The 23687-nt window shown below is 39.9% G+C and overlaps 1 protein-coding gene and 1 long non-coding RNA gene across 8 annotated transcripts in view; one reads left to right on the forward strand and one right to left on the reverse strand.

Moving 5' to 3' along the window:
* The window catches only part of USH2A (usherin), a 437539-nt gene that overhangs the window by 272057 nt on the left and 141795 nt on the right, over positions 1 to 23687 (forward strand). For all 7 annotated transcript variants that reach the window (XR_014154517.1, XM_081854411.1, XM_081854412.1 and 4 more), the window contains 5 exons: positions 9356 to 9690; positions 14045 to 14167; positions 16680 to 16843; positions 20774 to 20983; positions 22305 to 22507. Coding sequence is in view for 6 of the 7 variants with exons in the window: in XM_081854411.1 (XP_081710537.1) it covers positions 9356 to 9690; positions 14045 to 14167; positions 16680 to 16843; positions 20774 to 20983; positions 22305 to 22507 (1035 nt within the window). In the remaining variant the exon portion in view is untranslated. The remainder of the gene's footprint in view (positions 1 to 9355; positions 9691 to 14044; positions 14168 to 16679; positions 16844 to 20773; positions 20984 to 22304; positions 22508 to 23687) is intronic.
* Positions 5358 to 9527, reverse strand: LOC309338141. The gene is made up of 3 exons (XR_014154754.1): positions 9439 to 9527; positions 5725 to 5843; positions 5358 to 5528 (listed from the first exon to the last, which is right to left on the reverse strand). It is a non-coding gene; the product is annotated as an uncharacterized lncRNA (long non-coding RNA).

Consider the following 23687-nt stretch of genomic DNA (forward strand, 5'->3'; position numbering starts at 1 on the left):
ACCCGTGTCCCGGCATTTGTCCGTACTCAGCTTTAAAAAGGTACAGCGACCCCGACCATTGGGTCCAGTCGTGGCTGGCTCTGGGGTTGCAGCACTCATCTCGCTTTAATGGCCGAGGGAGCTGGCGTACAGTTTCCGGGTCTTAGCGACCCCCAAAGTCAGTGAGATGCCAGTTCTATACCAGGAAAAAGTCAGGGGTAGGGGAACCTGTGGCCCTCCAGATATTGCCATCCCTGACCATTGGTTATACAGGCTGGAACTAAAGGGAGCTGTGGTTCACTGAAACTCAGAGGGCCACCAGTTCTCCACTCCTGGGTTAGATATGTTCATTTAGTGTTTAACCTCAAACCAATAAGATCTCAGCCTATTCCTGTCCTCCCATCTATAATATTCTGTTCTTTATTATGCTGTTGAAATGCTTCCAGATTTCTCTCACACACCTGAAATACTTGGAATACTACTGTGGGGGCATTTAATTTTAATCCCAGAGCCAGACTAAAATGTGTACGATACAAAAGAGAGAGAGAACAAAAAATGAACAGCCCTACCCTTCTAGACATTATTAAAATGCTAATTGCTGTGAGTGTTAAATGTTCTGTGTTTTCAAATATGTGTCAAAATATCTGCTTTGTTTTAAATCTTTAAAGGAGTTAAAATCAATGTGTAAGTTGACTAACTAAGGAAAGAACAGCCTTAGAGCACTACCTAGGAAATTTTCAATTATTCACATCCTTCATTTGGGAATGAACTCTAGAGGACAGGATAACTACCATTGTTTTGGCTTGCATACAAACTTCATTCAAGGGAAATTAGTGTAACCAAACAAGAGGGATTTTTGTAGCTTAGAAGCCTCTTTTGTGTAAATACACACATGCTTCCATGGATTCAGTCTTGTACTAGTGCCAAAAGGCATCGGTACAGTAGCTTGCTCACTAGAGCACAAAACAAAGGACGTTTGCATAAGTCTAGAGACCAGCCACTTAAATTATGGGTGCTATTTATGGTATGGTTAGTCCTCTTGAATAATGAGAGTGCATGTAGATACTCAGTTTACGCTAAACAATTTGAATATATGAACAGAAACAAGTCAAATGATAAAATCTAGAACCACATTTTGAAATATTGATAAGCAGGTCTATATCTAAAATGGTGAAAATGCTGCAGACTTTTTGAAATGTATTGCACCCATATCACTGCCCAAATGAACTCCACCTGTGGTTGCAAAGGTAAGCATAATATGTAATTTATTATAGACCAGGGTTTATTGTGATGCATGGAAAGAATACTTATACGAAAGTGGGTAGGAATACATCAAAACCATTTGATACAGGCAACTTGCAACTTGTGACTTACATGCATTTAGTTTTACATGCTTGACTAAATAAATAAATAAATGGGATGGAAATGGAGCAGGCATCGCAGGGGCGGGGGGGGGGGGGACTTTGACAAGCCCACCTGCCATTGAATCCATTGTGTTTTGACTGTATGTGATTTTGGCTTTATGTGCTATCCCTGGAATGTAACCCCCACATAAGTTGAGTTGCCTGTACATTGTAAGAAAATAGGAAAATTAGTATTTAAGACAAGAAGTCATATAACTACAATAAGAGATCAGAATGTGTGCAGGTCTGTGTATCAAACTGACTATATTAAAACCTGATTGAAACATTGGTAATACCTTGTAGAAAACCGAGAATAAAGTGATGTGATTAAATAATTCTTGCTTAATAAATCATGGTTTATTAAGCTGAGAATGAACACTATGTCTGCAGTCTCTGTGCTCTATGTGAACATGCTTCAGCGCTAAGGGATATTGGATCACTCTGTTGGAAGTGGGAGCCAAATTCCCACTGTTCACCTGTTCATCTGAGGTCAGGAACAGAAACTACAGCTGTTGACAAAATGTAAAAAGAGAAGAACATGACAGTGAAAATTGTTTAGAAATGATATTTACATTCCCTCTATAACAGTGGAAAATCTATATATTGTCATTGTTATCATTGTCAAGAACTTCAATTACACTTTTAAATGGATATAATCCTGTCTGTGTCTTATCTCTTCCTGTCTGTTGTAATTTGTCTGTGGCAGAGCTTGAACCAAAGCTCCTGCCCTACTGTATCCAGCATGCTGTATTGGCTCTGTCTATATAGGGAAAAAGGGCAATGCAAGAAAAAATGAGTACATGCCCTGCTCACACAGCATCTCATACCCCTGCAGGGTATATGTGGCACATATCAGCTGTTGTAGAAACAGAACAGGTGTTGGACAGATGTGCTGATACAGCTCTACACTTATTTTGTACTGAGTATTTTAATAGTGAAGAAGCCATTTCATAGCAGCATGTGTGTTCAGTAGATTCTTCATCCCCTCCAGGTTCCCAGTCCACAGGTCTCATACCTTGTATTTGTGACATATGGTGTTCAAGTGCAGCAGTGACTTTCTGCATATGTACATCTTACTTTTTTGTTACATGCTTCTGTTGTATTATTTCAATTTAAAGCATTGCAGCATTTTTGAATGCATTGTTTTAGATGATACTGTGATTTAACATTTTTGCAAGTTGCATTGAGCAGTGCATAAATGAATGAATGAATGAATGAATGTGCTGCAGAAATGTGACATAGATTGTGTAATGCCATAACAACACTTTAGACAAATGACAATTGAAAGGTAGCCTGCAGAAGATGCTAGAACAGCTTAACTGTTCCACAGATCTCTCGTGCAGATTCTTAGACCAGAATTATGCTCTATGCCAGACACATGGAAACTTTTTACCATACATGACTTTTCCTCCCTGGATGAGGAAGGCTAAGGGCAATCCAAACGTCCATGTACAAATTGTTTTACCACTCCCAGTCTTGTCTGCTAGAACCTTGCTTAAGTATATAGGACTTTCCTTATTGATATCCAGAAAGGGAAAAATCCTGGCCTGGTTTTCATCACAGGATATGGTCATGTAGTCCACCAGGCTACTTAAGCCCCACCACTTTCCCATGTAGAAAATTAGGTACTGACAGAAACATATAGCCGTAGCTTCTCAGGAAGATTCCCTGAGTAATTCCTAATTCCAGTAGTGATTATTTTTCTTTGATTATATGTCCCATTTCCAGCAAATGTATAAAGAAGCAGAATATATTATAAAGAATGACATATTAATTTTTCTTATTTAGTCATAAATCATCCTGAATGGTTTTGTGATATGTAACATTTGAAGAGCTTTACTGTAACATTCCCAGTAGCATACAGCTTTCTTTTACTTGGCTCGAACCTTCATTTTGGCTTGAATGTTTATTCTGGAAGTAGTTAAAAAAAGCAGGCCACTGCTACTTCCTTCAACATTTCGTTGTCATATGTGACTGGGAGGTGGCTTTGCATTTTGCTTGGTGGGTTACAAATTTTGTACCCTCTACTTTGGCATACCTCAGGCTATACCTTTAAAGCACATTCAAAACCTTATTTTCCTCAAAGAAATCTGGGTACCGTAGTTTACCCCTCAGTGAGTTACAATTCCCAGCTATCCTTAACAAACTGCAGTGCCCAGTGCCTTGAAGGAAAGCACATTCCTTCCTTCACAGTAACTCTACCCCTACATAGTCCAGGTCCAGCAGAGGTGGGTTTTTTTTAACCAGGTGCCTTTTTCTCAGAAAACATTATTCTGTTTAACATGAAAGGTTTTGACTATGTCAAAAAGAAATGCTTCCCAAGGTTATAGCTGTTTAATGGGAGGGAAATGGCTAATTTCTATCCCTTTAAATTTTGTGATGGAGAAAATAAGGTGCTTTGATCTTTAAATGACAGCTTCCTGAATCATTATAGTGAATTAGTTAATCTCTCCCAGAAGCTGCCCTATTCTAGCTTCCTCTTGGGCACCCTCTTTCTTAGTCTTCACACTGAGCTTCAAATCAGTGTACTGTTGTTGTCAACACCAAAACATTGAATGTGCCCTCTTATTTTCATACATTACTAAATTCTCACCTTAAAGGTCATCCAACTTAGTAAAGAACAGCAGAAACAAGCACTGCAAGGTATGGGTTTTTTTTAAAAAAAAAAAACATTTACAGTGCTGTATTTTTGTTGCACAAGTCAAGAACTTTGTTGTCCTCCCTGCACAAGATGATCACTATTCTTTTCTCTACTCTGGAGACATTTTGCTTACTATGGCAAGGAGATCCAAAGAACTTCCATTTTTGACTTGCATTTCTTAAGCAGCAGAATCCACCACCTTCCCCATGGCAGATCATAGAATCATAGAGTTGGAAGAGACCACAAGGGCCATCGAGTCCAACCCCCTGCCAAGCAGGAAACACCATCAGAGCACTCCTGACATATGGTTGTCAAGCCTCTGCTTAAAGACCTCCAAAGAAGGAGACTCCACCACACTCCTTGGCAGCAAATTCCACTGTCGAACAGCTCTTACTGTCAGGAAGTTCTTCCTAATGTTTAGGTGGAATCTTCTTTCTTGTAGTTTGGAACCATTGCTCCGTGTCCGCTTCTCTGGAGCAGCAGAAAACAACCTTTCTCCCTCCTCTATGTGACATCCTTTTATATATTTGAACATGGCTATCATATCACCCCTTAACCTCCTCTTCTCCAGGCTAAACATGCCCAGCTCCCTTAGCCGTTCCTCATAAGGCATCGTTTCCAGGCCTTTGACCATTTTGGTTGCCCTCCTCTGGACACGTTCCAGTTTGTCAGTGTCCTTCTTGAACCGTGGTGCCCAGAACTGGACACAGTACTCCAGGTGAGGTCTGACCAGAGCAGAATACAGTGGCACTATTACTTCCCTTGATCTAGATGCTATACTCCTATTGATTCAGCCCAGAATTGCATTGGCTTTTTTAGCTGCCGTGTCACACTGTTGGCTCATGTCAAGTTTGTGGTCAACCAAGACTCCTAGATCCTTTTCACATGTACTGCTCTCAAGCCAGGTGTCACCCATCTTGTATTTGTGCCTCTCATTTTTTTTGCCCAAGTGCAATACTTTACATTTCTCCCTGTTAAAATTCATCTTGTTTGTTGTGGCAAGCAACTTTACAAGTCTGAAAAGATGGAAGTTGATTCCCTATTTTCTAGCTTAGTATTTTCAACCCCGACTGGCAGCCAGGGTCCTCCCTAGCCCTACCTGAAAATGCCTGGGATTGAACCCAGGAGCTTCTGCATGCAAAGGATGTACTTTACTATTGAGCTACAGTCATTCCCATAGAAATTAGCATTTTGCATCCAGGCCTGTCATATTAGAGGGCACTTTTATAGTCATTGCATCAGCAGAGGAGTTCATAGAAGACATTTTTAAGTCTCGGGAAATCTGAAAGGTTTGACTAGCTGCCATTTGCCAAAATGGACTTTCCTACCTGTTCCTTCCTGCTGTTGCTCCCTGACTTCTTGGAAGCCTGTTCAGTTCTGTAGAACAGTGTTCAGTGTAGCATGGGCAATGCAGCTGTAGGGTTGGAGGAAAACCAGCAGAAACAGACATCCAGCCCCTTTGCATGAGTGTAAACACCTTCTGGTTGACTCTGCTGGATCCAAACCTGTATGAATTACATTTTTAAATTTTTTACAGGTTAAGACAAGATAATTACAATAAATGTATAATTACAAGAGAAGTTTTGTTAAGTAAGTGAAGTACCAAATATACTCAAGCCAGATATTGTGATGGTAGATCCATCTCAACTTAATATCAGTCAATAACACAAGCATAAAAATCACTACATAACAGTTTCATACACAGTGTCACCAGTCATGGCAAGGCCAGAAGTTCTGAGGTTGAAGTTAAGAATGGATTTGTCAGTTTTTGTTTTTCTCAGTTACTCATTTTCCATTCTTGAGGCCAGTTCTTCACATTTCTGCAAGAATTAGCAATTCAGTGTATTTTAAGTGCATGAACATTCATCAGCATCTTATTGAAAATTTCTCTGAATATACACAGTTTTGCAAGTAATGCCCCTAATATAATGTCATTTATATGTTATTTCTACAAATATATGCATTTTATACACACATTCCCCCAAATGCACCATTTTGTGCACATTGTTTGGTTAAGAACTGCATTTTAAAAAACTGCGAATTTCAAAGGATAGCTGTGATTCAGTTTGTGTATTCTTTTGGAAACTGCAAACCAGGAAGGTTGGCATTAAAATCCTCATCAAGTTGAATTTCTTCTACATCCTCACTGTGAGTTGGAACCCAGCATACTGTATCCAGAGGACTTTTTGAGCAGTGCAAAAGCATTTTCTTCTGTGCAGATCTGCAATTGTTTTTCCTTTGCAGGAAGAGTTTTCTGTAGCTATTATTTCTCCTTTTTTTTGTAGAGATTGTAGCACACTCCATGCTACAATGGAATAGTTGCTGGTGCCAATTCTGTAACAAGTTCTCTTGGCTCACAAGCACTTGCTCTTTGATAGACATGAAAGAGCTACCTGATCAGATTTTGGGCGTCTGCCCTAGAAATGTGGAATGGCTGCAAGGCACTCAAGTAGCATGATTAATTAAGCTTTATTTTAAATGACTCCTGTAGGGGTTGACTAAAGCAGGTGGCTTAATAGAAGAGGGTGTTTGAGAAAGAGTCCTTTTTATACATCTTAAAAATAGCTTCTGTGATGGATGCTAGAAAGAGCAGCCACTCTTTAATACTCCTTCTAAATGAATGGAGGTTGACATCACAGGACACAGGCAAATGAGGACAAGGGGGGGGGGGAGCGGACAGATCTCGATAATAGCTTTTGCTGTTCACCATCACAAGACACTGAGAAAAATATTTGAGGCTTTGGTGAGTGTGTTTTCTTCCAAGCTGGTTTGACCAATAATAATTAGGTAGAATGAGATGATGTCCAAGTAAATCTGCATCCCCAGTTCTGAAGGAGTAGCTGTGCTGTTGCCCAGCAAAACAAAAATGATGATACCAGTGGCATTTTGAAGATACTAAATATATTGTGGCAAAAGCTTTCGTGTGCATGAAGTAGTTGTGCGGGTATAAGCAGCTTCCTGCAGCCTTGTACCCTGCAAATGTTCAGGACCACAACTCCCACCAGCTCCCCATATCATGACCGATGGCCAGGGATGTTGGAAGATGTAGTACAAAACACCAGGCAGACCCCAGGCTAGGGAAGGTTGAAGTAGGGGAAGAAAGGTTTCTTTCTTGTTTCTCCTACAAAGTGAAACCAAGACCTGTGTTCTTAGGTGGGGAATACTTCAGCAGAATGGAACAGTGCTGTATTTTAGTGCAGGGCAGCTTATTAATAACCAGCACACACCTGCTACTTTCAGCTTCTGTTCACATCCCTTCCAGGAACATAAAAGCATTACAGTTTTCTGTGGTCTTTCTTGTTTACATCCTCCTTTTACAGTCACCTGATTCTCGGAGAGGAATGGTCAACTGCCACCTTGGGGTTTTAGTTGTGCATTGTAATACGTGTAAGGTGTAGCAGGAAGAAATATCTTTTCTTTCATGTTGTAAATTACAGCATAATATTGCCTTGCTTGGATGATTTTACACTGTTTCATTAGGGAGGATGAAGATAATGCAAATAACTAGGATGGATTCAGTTCTGCCTCCCCCTAGCTTTAGATTTGTTTTTGTGTGGTGTTTTTGTCATTTACTTTCATGTTGTGAGTTAGGAGTAACAACAACAAAAAACTGAATAGGAATTTTTAAGCCTTGCCTGAGTGAAATCTTTTCCACGACGATACTGTTAAGCTGTTTCCTGCTCCTGTGATTTAAAAGTTGCAGTTAACAATGTTTTCTTTAATACTGTTCCAAGTTCTTTTTACCCAGGACCTTCAGTGTTGCTAAAAAATTCTGCGGCTAGGTGCCTTACAAGTATCACAGCCTAAAAATTGAATGAGTTCTTAGCGTCTGGCATTTATTTATTCCCTGGCGGTTTTTGAAATCTGGCCCATTTATACATTGATATATTTTCAACTGTGAAATTACTGATCTAAGAGTGGTCAGAGTCAAGAATTGTTTGAGGACTAGGAAAAAGATCTTTAATAATTCTGTTAAGATTTTATTTATTTTATAGCACTCACATTTTACCAGCTGATTGACATTAATATACTCTATAAAGCAGGGATGGGAAATCTGTGGTCCTGTGACTATAGCTGGACTCCAGTTCCTATCAACCCCAGTGAGCATGGCTGATGGTCAGGGATAATGGGAAATGAAGTCCAGCAACCTATTCAATTAAATTATAAATATTTCATTGATAGTTTACAAAGGTATGTAAATTATAAATGAAACGTTGAGTATAAAATACTCAAACTTTGCCCTCCTACTTTGTACTAACATATTTCTCAATATTGTTCATATGTGGCCCTTGATAATATCGTAATAGATAATCTTAGTTATTTTAGTTGGTTAGTGTCTAACATTACTCATAGGTAATGTCAGTAAATTGTTTAATTATTAATTATTTGATTAATGGTTTGTTAATATTATTTTTATTAAGGCTATTCTGTTTACAAATTCTGTATAGCGGAAGAATGATTAATGCAATAACGTTGATTTAAAGAATAAAAAATGATGAAGGAGAGTATATAGCATATGGATGAATAAAAGCATATTCCATTGCCCATCTCTGTGTTTGATCTTTCAAATAATAAACAGCTAGGTTCCCTTTGTTTCACATTTTACTATGGGGAGGTCTGTGTCTTATGCAGTCCAAAATAGATGCCACCCTATGGAGTCTATTTTAAATCTGTACACCCTAATGGCTGCTCTCTATAGGGAGGCACACATGCCCCCTCCATACGTTGAAGGAATACACAGAGAGTGATCATAGGGTCACATGGACTAGCCCCACCCACAGCCGTTGTTATGCACTTTGTCAGTGCTTCCCTGATTAATGTTGCCTGAAAGACATATCCATGTGAACAGATGTACATGTAGAGAACTATTACATATTAGGAGGAATTAGGAGAAATCCTAACATGACAGTGTGGGTGGGGCTAGACCATGCAGCTTCTTGGTGAAGAGGAGGTGCCGCTGGTCTTCTCCCACCCTTATTCCCAATGTAGATCTTTATTTCTGCCTTGTTCCTGATGTAGATCTTCACTCACCCCTTCTTCCCTGGTGGGGAGGCTGCTATTTTGTGGTTCACTTCAGGTGCCAAAATGTCTTGGGCCGGCCCTGGTGGTAGCATGCTAAGATCCATGAACTGCTGACAATTCTTCTTCTCATTTTTTTACATGGCCATATAATGTGAAATAGTGACCTGAAAATGATTGGGAGCAAATGCCTAGAATAAGCCATATTAGAAGAAAACATTGCTGTCAGAGCTGTGCTAATTTGAGAGTTGTTGTTTTTTAAATCTTGTAAAATTCTCTTTCTTTAAAGAAAAAAAACTTTATTTTTTTCCAGGTTTCCTGGAAGGCTCCTTTCATACTGAATGGAGAAATACTTAGTTATGAGATCCGCATGCCAGACCCTCGAATCACCCTTACCAGCAACTTATCATCTTCAATGAACCATTTAGTAACCAATCTGATCCCTTTCACAAACTATTCAGTCACCATAGTGGCTTGCTCTGGTGGCGGTGGCTATATTGGAGGATGCACAGAAAGTCTGGCTACATATGTGATGACTCATTCAACCCTCCCCCAAGGCATTAGTCCATTGTCTGTGACCCCAATCAGTGAATCATTTATTGCTGTTTCCTGGCAACCACCATCCAGGCCCAATGGGCCCCACATAAGGTAATGTAAATAGCAATATATGCAACTTAATGAAAATATGGGTCTCTACATATGCCCAGAGAAATTGTTTTAAGCTGTGGTCTCAGGAACCCTAGGGTTCTTTGGAAGGTTTCCAGGGTTTCCTGAAGTAAAATGTTCCATAATGGCAGAGAAGACTGCTGGCCCACCACAGGACCAGGGAGATGTTGAGTATTTCTGTGGGATATTTTCTCATCATTTGAGGACTAGTAGGCTTCTCCAGGGCCCTGAGATGCTTCCCAATATAATCCATAAGGTGTCCTATGGCAGACAAATCAGCCTGGAACAGATTGTAGTTCTAGATTTGTACACTATGAAAGCAGAATTCCCATTTGTGTGTTATCCTTTTTGCGATGTGTTTTCTGTCCTTAAGATGGTTCCATATTTTTCTGGAAGTTCAGCCACCTTCACTTAGATCCCAAAGACTTTTGTTTTGAGTTGATGTTGGCCAACATAACAATGGAGCGAGAAAGAGCTGATCAAAAATGGAGGTGCGGAAGAGTTTGCCAACGCACCACATGTCTGTAGAGTCAAAGTTTCAATCTTTCTATGTTGGCTGTCTTAGACCTTCCTGCTCCTATCTAAAAAGCAGTTCTTCCAGTGTAGCCCTGGAATGACCCTCTGGACTTCAGAAAAAAGGAAATTATGGATATGTTATGGTATCTTATTCTCTTTCTTGCTTAATATGTAACTATGAGCCATTCCAACAGACTAATTGCATGCATTGCAGAATAATAAAATAGTCAGGTTTGGGAAGCAATCTACATTAGTGTATATATTTACAGCATGATTCTCTCACCAGTGGTAAGAGAAGCAACACAACATAACCTGCACCTAAAAACTTCATTTTCTTCATGGTGTGCCATGCTGCTTCCAACCAGAACAACCACTGAAGCAGTTGCTCAGCACAATGTGTTGGGGAGAGAAGAGGATAGGGCACCTGCCACCAGTGGAGGCGATTTGTACGCAGTCACTATCCAATGCTTTAAAAGATTGTGATATTTCTCATGGCTTCTACATCAAATTACAGAGAGACCAACCAGAACTAAATAATTCTGCAGGTTTTGGGAGGCGGGGAGGAGAGGATGGTTCTGTTGACATTGATAAACTAATAACATTGAAATGGTTCCTATGATGTGAAGACAGCAGCATATTTTGGTGATGTTAACTTTGGAATTCAGTTTCTCTGGTTGCTCTCTTGGGATAGAGGTGAAATTTATACAAAGAGAAACAAACTTGCAATCCACTAATGAGTTGAAATTTCAATACTTGATCTTGAGTCCCTTTACTATAGTTGATTTCAACCAAAACACTGGTCTGTTGACTGTAATAAACTGAGGGTGGCGGTGATGAACTGAGTCACTATAACAAAGCTATATTAGGAGCACAATCCACAGCTTATTTATTTCATTGTCATTCCTAAATAGCCTAATCTAAATGTGCTCCAATGCAACAATTGTCTATTAGTATTTATTTCTGAATTTTATACAGTGCTGTGTATATGCAGTTTACTGTGGTTTAAAGTTCCTTCAGTTCCTTAATCTACATTGCCAGTGTTCACATGTACATTGATTAATTATAGCAAACAAATATTTGAATGTAATCATACATATAACTGCATCGAGATTATCTGTGGGTGGAGTTTTAATACCAATGCATGTGTGTATCTGTGGGCCTTAATGAAACATCACAAAAAACAAACTGGACGTGTTGAGATTGTACATATTTTATTTATTTATTAGTTAGTTACATTTCTTCCCTTCCCTTCCTCCTTGAAGGGTGCCCAGAGATATTAACAACCTAAAATCAAATATATATATATATACAGTAATTAAAGTTACATTGATAAAATTAACAATACCTCTCCCCTTCTGAAGACCTGAACAAATAAATACATATTCAAATGCCTCCTGAACATGATCTGGGAGGTCTGCCCTGGGAGGGAATTTCAGAGTAGAGTGTATTCCCACTCTCCTTGGCATCTGCAGCAAACGGACTGAAATAAGGGCCTTGTAAACTGTAGGTTGCGGGATATGCAGAATGGCACTCCTTCAAGTACTTGAGTCCCAAATAATTTAGGGGTTTGCACACCTAGTACTTGAGGAGATTTCACCCCTCCCATACCCAAGAATCTCCTGATTATCTCCTGAGGTCTCTGCTGACTCTACAGAGAGGAGGAGCAATGTACTGCTCTCTACTTAATTAGTCAAGTGAGTCAGTCTCTGTGTGAGAGAGAGAGTCAGTCAGTGTGTCGGAGAGGGAGTGCAAGAGATCGTGTTTATAGATAAGATTGCTGCTAAGAGCAGCTGCAGGCACTCAGAATATAGCATTGATTTATGCTCAGAATATTTAGCTCTGTATATAGTCTTGTATTATAGCTGTAGTTATAGAATAAAGGAGGATACTTTACAGAGCTGCTCTCCGAGTGGTTTATACTCTGCAAGACTCTGCAAAACGCTGCTGCGCAACGACTGTATAATTGAGACAGTGAATCCGGTGCTCTCAGCTCCAAGCTGTGAGTCCACAGCACTGTGACCTGTTCCTGTGGGAAAGGAGGTCTCTGGCAGTGCTACCCAGCTCGCCTAGCCCAGTTGGGGCTGTAGTGCATGAGTCCAGTTGGTACACTGGCTCAAGGGCGATGCTGACAGTACTAACGCTTTGAATTGTTCCTGGTATCTTAAAATGAGAGTGATGTGCTTCCTGTGACAACTCTCAGCATTCTACATTATGTACTAGCTGCATCTTCTAGACCAGGCATGATCACTGGTAGATCACTGGACACTGAACAACTGTAGCTCCCCTTTAAAAAGCTCAACATTTTACCCCCTTTCTAAAAAAAGCTCAACAACCTTGACCTGAACCCCCAAAAGGGGGTAGATCACTGCCAGTTTTTACATCTGTGAGTAGAACTCAGTCTCTTGGGAGTTGGCCACCTCTGTTCTAGATCATCTTCAAGGGTGGCTCCATGTAGAATGCATTGTAGTAATTTATAAAGAAAGTTATCAAAGCATGAATTATTGTGGCCAGATTATCTTGGTTCAGGAACAGTCATAGCTGTTACTGGGCATAGGCATTATTTACCACTGGAGCAACCAATGCTTCAGGTGAGAGTTTGGCATCAGTGACTACCCCAGACTTTGAACCTTCTCCTTCAGGACATGTCAGCTCTCTTGAGAACTATTCACTCACAGGACCCCTCATTTTATTGATCTCAGTTTATTGCTTTTAGATGTTGGCTGACCACTGTACAGCTTCTTTCAGTTCTGGTGGGATGGAGAGGTGGAGATACAGTTGCGCCATTTTGTGTGATGTTTTCTGAAGATGGAAGTGTGCCTTAGTAAAACACTGCACAAGACAAATCTTGGCGCAATCATGCGTACAATCACGTCAAGCTTGCTTTTGTTGCGGTGTTTTATCAATGGCCCTGTATGCATTGGTAAAACCAAACTGTGCATGGTACAATCCTAGAATTTATTTTATAAATTCGCTTAAATTTAATCAGAAATCAGGAGGAATAAGTCAGACCTTCCATTCTCCCATTCACTCTTCCAGTCAGTCAGCATGCTGTATATTTTTACAAGATACTCCATACCTATAACCCCTGTTTAGCTATCTCACACCATACACAATGGTTATTGAACACATTCAGTCCTGATGATGGGCTCTTAGATTTCTTCCCCCACCAATATTTTCCTACAGGTCAGGGGTATGAGCCTGCTGATACCTCTATCTTGTCTGTGGATGCTGTCTTTTTGGCTGCTGACACTCACTGGTATTCACCTTGGAACATCAAAAATAAAGGTAGTGATGGTTACAGTAGGGCCAAGAGAATTCTTGAGACAAGTAAGGCACATCCCCAAAGGTCATTGGTTTCAAGCCTGTTTGTCACAACTCTCAGTCACAATGAGCTTCCAGCTTCGAAGCTGTTGTAATTAAACCAATTCTAGCCAGTTTAAATTTGCATTGTGGATATAGCTTCAACTGTGAATTCACTTGTACAGATTCCATTGAGCTTTTCTTCCTTAACGTGAACTGTGCTGTACTAAATTTAAGTCAAGTTATCCTGAAAGGTTATGCAAATGTTTAATGTTATAAATCATTAAATACTCTCAGATTCTTTTTTCCTAATAAAAGAAGTGTTGTGAAACATATCGTCATCTGTTTTGAAACTCATTAGGTAAGTTACAAAAAATGTCAAATCCTGAAACGTGTTTTTTTTTAAAAAAACTTTACAGTTGTAAAAACAAAATAGTGTGTGACTTTTAAAAGCAACCTGATTTTTGTGTAATAACATTAGTTGAGATAATCCCAGCGTTCTGCTTGTCTTTTGTGTTAGATATGAGCTCCTGAGACGTAAAATCCAGCAGCCACTTGCATCAAATCCCCCTGAAGATTTAAATCTCTGGCACAATATTTACTCAGGAACTCAGTGGTTTTATGAAGATAAGGGTCTTAGCAGGTGAGATTACAAAAACTATAAAAACAAATGCTGGCATTTTGTATAGACTATGCTTAATAGTTCAAAGTGTTGCTCGTGTCTCTGTGTTGTGAACATGTTAATTATGTAATGAAATATTTTTTGTCATCTCCTTTGGCATTTGCCATTATTAACACACCTGGGTTTTTGCTGTTTTGTGACTCCTGCATGTTGCGTGCAATTTTTGTTCTGTTTTAAAGAGCATCAGGCTCTGGAAAGCAAGATTTGAACAACCAGGGTAGCAGGCAAGCCATTTACACATATTTAATTTTAAAGTCAAATCATACAAGCACCGGCTTACACATTGACATGCAGGGCATCTGCGCAGCAGAGATCTGCACTGTAAATTAGTGATGTGTTTGCCTAGGAAACAAGGCTAGCCTAAGGCATTTGCTGCCTGAGGTGAAGGACAAGATGGTAGCCCCTTCCATTTTAAGTGGACTGGTAGCTCAGTGTTCGACACTGATGACGGGAGAGTGTTCTCCACCATACCTGAGGACAGCTGGCTAGCTCAAGGGTTACAGGACAGGCTTTATGACACCAATAGCTGATATCCAGTAGAGGGGAACAGTCGAAGTGCTCAGAAGGAACAGCCTGGGGAGGGGGCAGCCATTAGGGATGTTGGATAATTCCAACAAAAAATGAAATGGAAGCGGAAATTTCCTATGTTTGTTTATTCGTCCTGTGTTCAGAACAGAAACCACCAGTCTGCTGAATATGATCAGTATACACTGTTGTTCCTTTTACTCTGCAAATAATATTCCTTTGAGATGGAATAACTAACGACAATGTACCCAATTAATTGCATAAATTATGGGAGTGACCTAATTTTGCCATAAGATTCAGCGAGAGGAGTAACATAGGATGGAATTCAACAATGTGCTAATATTATGCCAGTCACGGCATAATTTCCAATAGGAGCCCAATGTCAGGGCTTACCAACCCTTATTATCATGCCTTTTATCCACCTCCATATAGCACCCCGTCTTCTTTTGGCATTGTAAAGAAAAGATTCAGATATCCGTTTCTTTCCCTACCTATGACCAAATGCTGCTGGGATTGAAGTGAATTGGAGGTGGAAACCCAGAAGGGAAGGAGAAATTAAAATGCCCTCTGTGCTAGTTTCAAGTTGGAGATTGTTCTCTTAGAGGCAAGTTTAGGTTGCAAGCAAAAAAGGGAACATTAACATCACGTATCATTTCAGCATCAGCAACAGTGGACAAGATTCTCTGAAAGACAGCTAGATATAGAGATTATCCATGGGCAGGATGTTTGAGAACAGTGTTGTAAGATAAATTTGCAGTCATTTTGTTGCTGTATCCAGAAGGAAATCTCACTGTAGGAAATACAGATGACTCTGGAGTAAGTTTGAGGAGGTTAATGAGCATAGGGAGGAAGGGGAGGATTAACTGATAGTCTGGGAATGGTGGGAGTACTGTAGACTGGCTGCCACTACAGGGATGAAGTGAAGTTTGAAAGAATACGAGTCAAAGTACAACTTAGATTAAGTATGCTTTTTTGTTAAGGGTGTAACTCTTTACCCCACCCCACCCCACCCCAAAAAGAAAGAAAAACGAATGCATCCACCTTTCCACTTTCTTTCTCCAAAAACTGCAGATGGCTGGGGGTGGGGGCATTATCCTGATTAGGATTACAGCTTATTGGAACAGGCTTTCTTTCGGTCACCCCCCACAATGCCATTTTCCCACCAAAAGGTAACCTTGAGGATGCTATCTGCCCCAAAGGTGTTATTTGTCATGCACAATTCCACATCCACTGAGTTTATAGATGGGAAGGAGTGGGGTTCTAATTCCTAATAGGGACCTGTATGTGTACAGCTTTTATGTGTTTAGGCTCTGACCATTTACCTCTGGTTGTTGTTTGAAAGAGATTAAAAGGGAGAAAGAGTTTTCTCTGGTTATAACTTTTTTTAAAAAAATATAGTGTTTAGATGAGGCTATCCTTTCACACTCACACATTCATTCATTCATTGGCAGTTATAGCACACATTGCTTGAACTTACACAGCTGTATTATTTGAAACGTTGAGTTTTTATATTTGGCTGGGATCAGCTGATGAAGCATAAGGCAAATACTGTTAGGCTGGGGTGCAGAGCTTCAAATCAGTGGGTTTTCCCAAAGAGGAAAAAACACCATTGAATCAACTTTATATCTAAGTGCTGGCAGCTTGCCATTGCTGTAATTGCATCTTGAATTGAGCTGTAATCCCTCACTACTTTGGAAAACAATAACAATCCTATATGGCATCTTACTTTGTTTATTGTTACTGTGCTAGTATTGGCCTAGTATTTAAAGCAAACCTGTAATTCTTTGTCGATGGATCTCAAACAGTATAAAGAAGCACCTTTTTAAAAGAAAAGAAAAAACAGACTTCCTTTTTCATGGTTAGTAGAACAATAATAGATGTTTAGCATGCCTCGACTCTTCAAAGGATATATATTTTTCTATATCTTTTAATGGTATTAATCCTTTAGGTACACAACATATGAATATAAGACCATAGTGCACAATGAGGTTGGATACACATCGAGTGAAGAAGTGGTCGCTACAACATTGGCAGGTTTTCCAAAGAAGGGAAGTAACGTCACTGCACAACCTCTTAACCATACTGCTATAGAAGTGAAGTGGTCCACCCCAAGTAAGTGCCCTTGTTATTTTGACTCCCAGTCAGGTCTGGGCTGTTTCCCACATGTATGTGGATTGCTTGATTTCTCTGCACTTAAGGACAGACAGCAGAATATGTGAACTTTGAGGGAACGTTTTGCAATCAAAAGGATGTGAAAGTTTGATCTGTGGTGTCAGATCTGTGTTGGTATATTCACACATGCAAGTTAATAGGCCAGGGTGGTTAACAGGACCAGGTCTGGCCTGCCAAGCTGTTTCTTATGACCCACCTTCCCCGCATTCAGCTTACTGGCAGTGAAATCATTTGCAGTGATTGAATCAGTATCCCTCTGCCCCACCATTGTTTCCTAGAGGGAGTAAAGAGTGTTCCAATCAGCTCTGATTATTCTTGAGCCATCATGGGAAACATTGGGAGAGACTGACATACTCCTTCCTATTCCAGAGTGCTCTGACTTGCTACAAAACTCATTCTGTGCCACAGTTAAGCAGCTGAGAGGTGCATCGTAGGTAACATTGAACTTCTCCTATTCCAGTTTGTTGGGGGAGGAGCCTGGGATTCTACAACCTTCCCCCCCTCTCTGAACAGATTGATGGAGAGCTAAAAAAGACTCTCATTAACCCCCATCCCTCCTTCCCCACTACAGTGCTCTAGTGGGAATGAGATGATGGGGAGGTGAAGTGTGTGTGTGTGTGTGCGTTTACCAAGTGGGTTTGTGGTCTGTAGGTGTACCATATGTTTGGTGAAAGTGTAGTCTGTATGTGTGCGTCCCCTGCATGTGTGTGATGTGCGAGCAAGAGAGTGAATTTGGGTTGAGCAGTTCCTGCTTTGTTCACACTCTCTTATGCTTTGTGCATGTCCACCCCTGGATGTGGCCCTTGAAAGGGTTGACCAATATCAAATGCAACCCTCAGGCCAAAAAAGGTTAGCCGCCCCAGCATTAAGTGAAGTTGCACTCATCAAGCGTAGGTCATCCGTATATGAGCTAGCTCCAAGTCATCCATTTTCATGATTTACATTGCTCAGGTGAGCTGAACGATCATTGGCATCTTGTTTAAGAGCTAAATGCCTTCGAAATGATGGAAACAAAACCTGGGAAGAAACCAGCTCCCTTTTCAACCTTGAAATTCCATATACGTATTGTATAGAAGAGAGGCAAGATAATGCCTGCTGTGTCTGCCCCTGCTCTCCATGTATGTACAAATCTTTGGTTTGTACAATTTGTATGTTGTGGTCAATTATAATTAAAATCAGAGCAAAATAAGACATAGATTCAGAGCTCTTGGGAGATTGGCACAATGACTTGCTGAAGCCAGTACTGTATTTTGGTTCAAACTCTTCTTCACATCCAGGAGAGTTATGGATTTTCTGTGCATGCAAAAGTACACATTTGTGCTGTGTCATCTTAAAAGGAACATATCTATTTAATCCAGATTACCTGTCCATCAGAGCAGTGGGTTAATTCTTCAATATGTACATGCAAATCTGTCTGTAAGTACTTGCTAGTGACTCTCAGCAAATATAGGCTCCTTATTTTATAATTGGATGCCTGAAGTAAGCATGCTTATAAAAACTGACAAACCTAATAGATCTGAAGCAGGCTGCTGAAGTTTCATTACTTTAGTAATCTGAACCTCTGACCTTCCAGATAGAGGTAATGCAATCTGGCTTCATTTTCATTCTTACTGCAGAAATTTCCTAGATATCTGTTTATGAATGCAAAGGTTAAACATCAAGTGAGGGTCATTAGAGCAAACCCTCATTTATTCTTTCATTGCTGGAATGCATTAACACTAGGCAAACTAGCAATCTACCTTCTTCCAAATGTTTTCATTTTGTCACAGGCCTATGCCTTTCCCCCCAATAACTAGATCACTTGAAAATAGCTTTCTTTTATGTCTTTGTTTCTGGTGGGATCTTGAGAGAAAAACAGAAGTTGGGCGTACGTAGCTCCTGTTAAAATTGCACTATAGAAATAAAAGAAGTTGGAAACAAAAGCTCTGTTTAGATGGTATATCAGTGCACGGTCTCTCCATGCATTCGCTCAAATTCTGAACAAATCTACGCGGGTACAACTTTTCCTCTCCCCATACAACCAGGGAGTCTGCATTTTTCAGTGATCTAATTTCATGCAAAGAGCCTACATATATATACATTGCAGGTACTTGGGTCCTGTTCACACATTTGGTGAATGGGAAGATGGGGCCCGTATGTGTGTGATTCCCACTTCTCCTATCTATGCACTGATATCCCCAAATGTGATTGAAATCCAAATAGGATTAGAGGCAGTCCTTTATGGTGTCGTAATTAAAAGTTTGACTTTGGAGCAGCTAAATTTGGTACCTCTTGGATTAAGTGGTTTGAGTAATGTGACCTTTATTTGTATTACAAACATTTGTCCCTGACTGATTTTTCATTTGAAAAAGCATGTTTGCATACACATGTTTGCTTCTTCCTTTAGGAAGAAGGGTGAGATATAGATTCAGTCATCATCATCATCATCTCAGTAGCAATGATGTTATCATTTTCCTCAGATGCTTAGGTTGTGCTTGAAGTTAAGGATTTAGGGCATACTAAGATAAGCGCTCCTAAATTCCATTGTTTTCAGTACAATAATCACATGTTAACTAGAACAGAAAGTGTCCAAAATATTATTTTATGGCAGGGGTCAGCAAACTTTTTCAGCAGGGGGCCAGTCTACTGTCCCTCAGACTTTGTGGAGGGCCAGGCTATATTTTTGGGGGGGAGGAAAGAACAAATTCATATGCCCCACAAATAACTCAGATATGCATTTTAAATAAAAGCACACATTCTACTCATGCAAAAACACCAGGCAGGCCCCACAAATACCCCAGAGATGCATTTTAAATAAAAGGACACATTCTACTCATGTAAAAACACGCTGATTCATCTGCAGGCTGGATTTAGAAGGCCCCAGGTCTTAGTTTGTCTACCCATGTTTTATGGCATGATTTGTTCTTGAATTATAGTCAACCCTGTAGGTTTCAATGCCACAATGCAAAGAATGTAATTCTCAACAATACTGGATGTGTAATGTCTGAGGATGCATCTTACATTTCAGTGATGCATGTGGAAACATGGTGTATGGCCCCAGACAAAGCCTACATTTGTTTGTTTGTTTGATTAGAATACTGGTACCACACCTTATAGCCTCCAGAAGGCCCTCAAAGTAACTCACAAAAGAATACAATCACATTCAAATGTAATATCAGAAAAAATAATAATAGCTTGGTAGCCATATGGTGCCAGGTTTATTCAGACAGCATTCTGCTCTCATACTGGTGTTGTCAGGCAGCAGCTTCCACTGAGTACCTCCTGGGGTGAGGGAGTGGGGGCCAAACAGCCAAATCTTGCTCATTCCATGATAGAGGCAGTTCTTCATGCTGAAGGCTATGAATGAAATTTTTGCTTCCATGATGCTTATTTCTCTCTATGATTGGCAACAGCTGAAGAGTCCTTTAGGGTGTGGTTTTTTTATGAATCAATAATTTGGAACTTTGCCCGGATGTAATTAGTGAAATAGACAGGCCTGTGCATTCCCTGCTGACCTGGAATCAGTTTGTGCAAGGAATGGCGGATGAATGTCCCCAAAGCATGGTCTTCCCACCCAGCATTTAAGGCAGTTCCCAAGCGGGGTTAGGAATCCAAATTACATATATATAATGGAATAGTTGGTTTACTCCCCATGCTTCTAATATATTTGGCACTGACAAGATTAACTATACCTTGGTGCCTAGTCGCTAGGCTCAAAGTCCACAGTTTCATGAGCACAAGCCTTTGCAGCAAGTCTATTGGATATATAACCAGTGTTACCGGTAAACTTAATACTGTACCAGAACGTGCAAGAATATTACTTGTCCTTTCATTTCCAGTTTCTTTTTTCAATATTATTGGGATTTTTTAAAAAAGTAATTAATTCTACAGCCTTGCAAGATGTTCAAGGAAATATTGAATATTATGTCCTTTCCTGGAACACCGCTGGCCATGACAACACCAGGAAGATCCCCGCCAGTGAAAACCTAGCTGTCATTGGAGAACTACAACCTAACACAGAGTATTGGATTTCGCTTCAAGTCTTCAATGGGGTGCACAGCATCACAAGTGAGGTGGTGCATGTGAGTACATCAGACGGAGGTAGGTTTAGTACTGGATGCAGCCTGGCTTAAAATCTGAGAATGAAATTGATTGATTTTTGTTAGGGTTGAGATCAGTCATCCTTCCATTATGAAATTTCCGGTATAAGAGGGAAAAGGACTAAAACGCTAAAATGCTTAAGTGCTGGTTGTCATCAAGTGGCCGATCAATAAAAGGTCCCACTGAGACAGCAGCACAAAGCTCTAATAGCGGATATTAACCCACTTTGTTCTCATCCTGCCCTGTTCACTACTATCCGTGTGCTCAGTTTGGAGCTGAGTTCATGTCAATAAACAGAGAGATTTAAAAAACAATTAATGGTTTTTAAAAAGATTTGCTCTGCGAAGCAGTGTGCTTTTGACATGACAGTCAACTCTCGGGCCATTCCTGAGTCACCAAAAATGGAAGGTGTAAACCCCACTCTCTGGGAGAATTTCCCTATGAGTCATTTCCAAGTCAGTTAGCAAGCGGGAGGGAGGGAGGGAAGAAAGCAACTTGTGAATCTGAAATGTGTTTGGAATGGCCTTTCTAATCTTTTTGGCTTTATAAAGTCTCATTATAAACATTATAATATCATTACCTCAGAAGCAAGTGTTCCAGGTCATTAGCAAAGCACTTTAAGTGGGGATTGCATTTTCTTTGCAATGCCAAAGGTCAGCCCCCTTTTGTTTATAAAATAGAACTCCTTGCGAGTGCAATTTTTCAACTGGTTAAGATGGACCTACGAGATGAAAATAGGTCTTTTTGCATAGCTATTTCTGACATGCTTAAATAATTTGTGTAATTTAACGCTAAGGAAGATTTTGAAGAGGAGGAGTGAGGCTTCATCATTATCCTTGGTAATCAGCATTCAAAACCATTTACATAATAACAGTATTGCACGCTGCTTCTCATTGCCCAAGTTACAAGGCTGCTAAAAGCTATTGATATGTCACTTTTCGCCACAGAGTGCATTTAAAGTTGCTGCTTTAGGAACAAGATTGCTGCTTGGGCATGTGTGAAGAATGAAGCCAAACCAAATAATTGTGGATGGGGCCACACAGATAAGTGAATAATTTATCATTGTATCCCACTGGTCGCATTCTGCTAAAGATGAAGGCGATGCTGGTGGTATAAAGCGCTTTACCACCATCTCCCACTGTTTCTGACTGAGATTATAATAAGCCAATTTAGAGAGGAATACAGACAGTGATAACTTCATCAGAGGCAAGCAGATAAGCAGCAGACCCTCTGCTAAACCCAAATTCTAATCTGCATTTGGTTAAACACATGATTTTACAGAGACAGCTGGAGTTTATTCAGCTTCTTCCTTTATTTCTAGAGCCGGAGGGCATGTTCCCTCCAGAGGTTGTCATCATCAACAGTACAGCTGTACGTGTCATCTGGACATCGCCTTCAAACCCAAATGGTGTTGTCACAGAGTATTCTGTCTATGTAAATAATAAGCGATACAAGACTGGAATGAAGGCACCCGGGTCTCTGCTTTTAGGAGATTTGTCTCCGTTCACTGTTTATGATATACAGGTTTGAACAACTTTTTTTTTTTATCTATACGTATGCTGTAGCTGATTTTACATAATTGGGGTGGGAGAGTGTTCTGCTTTTCATTGGTATTTCGAGGAACAATTCTGAATATATATAAAAACATGCAAATCTAATAACCACATAAGCATTTGTTGTAGTATGTGTATATATATATATATTTATCTGATGGGAGTTCTATATAGACACACATATAAATGGTTTCATATTTTTTAAATCAATGGGCTCACAAGCAATTTTTTTCTGAGCATACATTTTATTTTTGCATCTGTGTAATGTATTCGTATTTTCCTCTATCTCAAGAACATCAAAACTACATCTCCTCTGATCCCATAATACTAAACTTACAATATATATTATAAAGAGGCAACAATCCTACTCCTACTCATTAAAACAAAATTGTAATTGTTTTAGAAATATCAGGCATGCATAATACATCAACCTAGAGAAATAATGATATTGCATTCGTTAGCCTTTTATCATCCTTCCCCTCCTCCCTTCTCTTTGTGGAACAGGCTGATCTCAGCCATGAAATCCTAGTCCTCTAAAAATACCATTAATTTTTAAAACCTTTCTTTTCCTCCTTTTTTCTCCTCTTGTCTCCTTATCCTTAGGTTACCCCAAAATCTATATGTAATTTCCAGGTTTTTTGAATTATGTTCAAGACAAGAGCTTACAACTATTTCCCCTGTAATTGAATTGCATTTATTTCTTGAACAGTTTGTTTTGCTTTAATTGCAACTTTCCCGTTTTGTTTGTTGCATTAAGACTTGGCTTAGTCTGAATTATGTATGGGCAGGTCGTAACAGTAATTATGTATACTTTGTCCTAAAATTTGCATCCCGTTGCAGCGTGCCATAAATAAACGTCACCCAGAGGCACACCATAACAGATTTCTATGTTCCAACCCCTCTGCAACAGCGGGCCCCCACCTCCATTAATACACATATGACTTTCCAGTTTCTGCATGGACACACATTTGTCTTTCTTCAACAGTAACACAAATTCCAAGCACTTTCACACTTCGGGGACCTTCATATTAATTTACCAAAGGCAATATTAATCAGGTGCTCTTCGTTATCCTATCTGAGTATAAGTGCCAGCACTTGTGGCAGTGACTTATAAGAGAAAATCCAAAGTTGTAATTGTGGATTTTTTTTAA

The sequence above is a fragment of the Podarcis erhardii genome, assembly GCF_964252035.2.
Source record: "Podarcis erhardii genome assembly, chromosome: 3".
NCBI classification, from domain to species: Eukaryota; Metazoa; Chordata; class Lepidosauria; order Squamata; family Lacertidae; genus Podarcis; species Podarcis erhardii.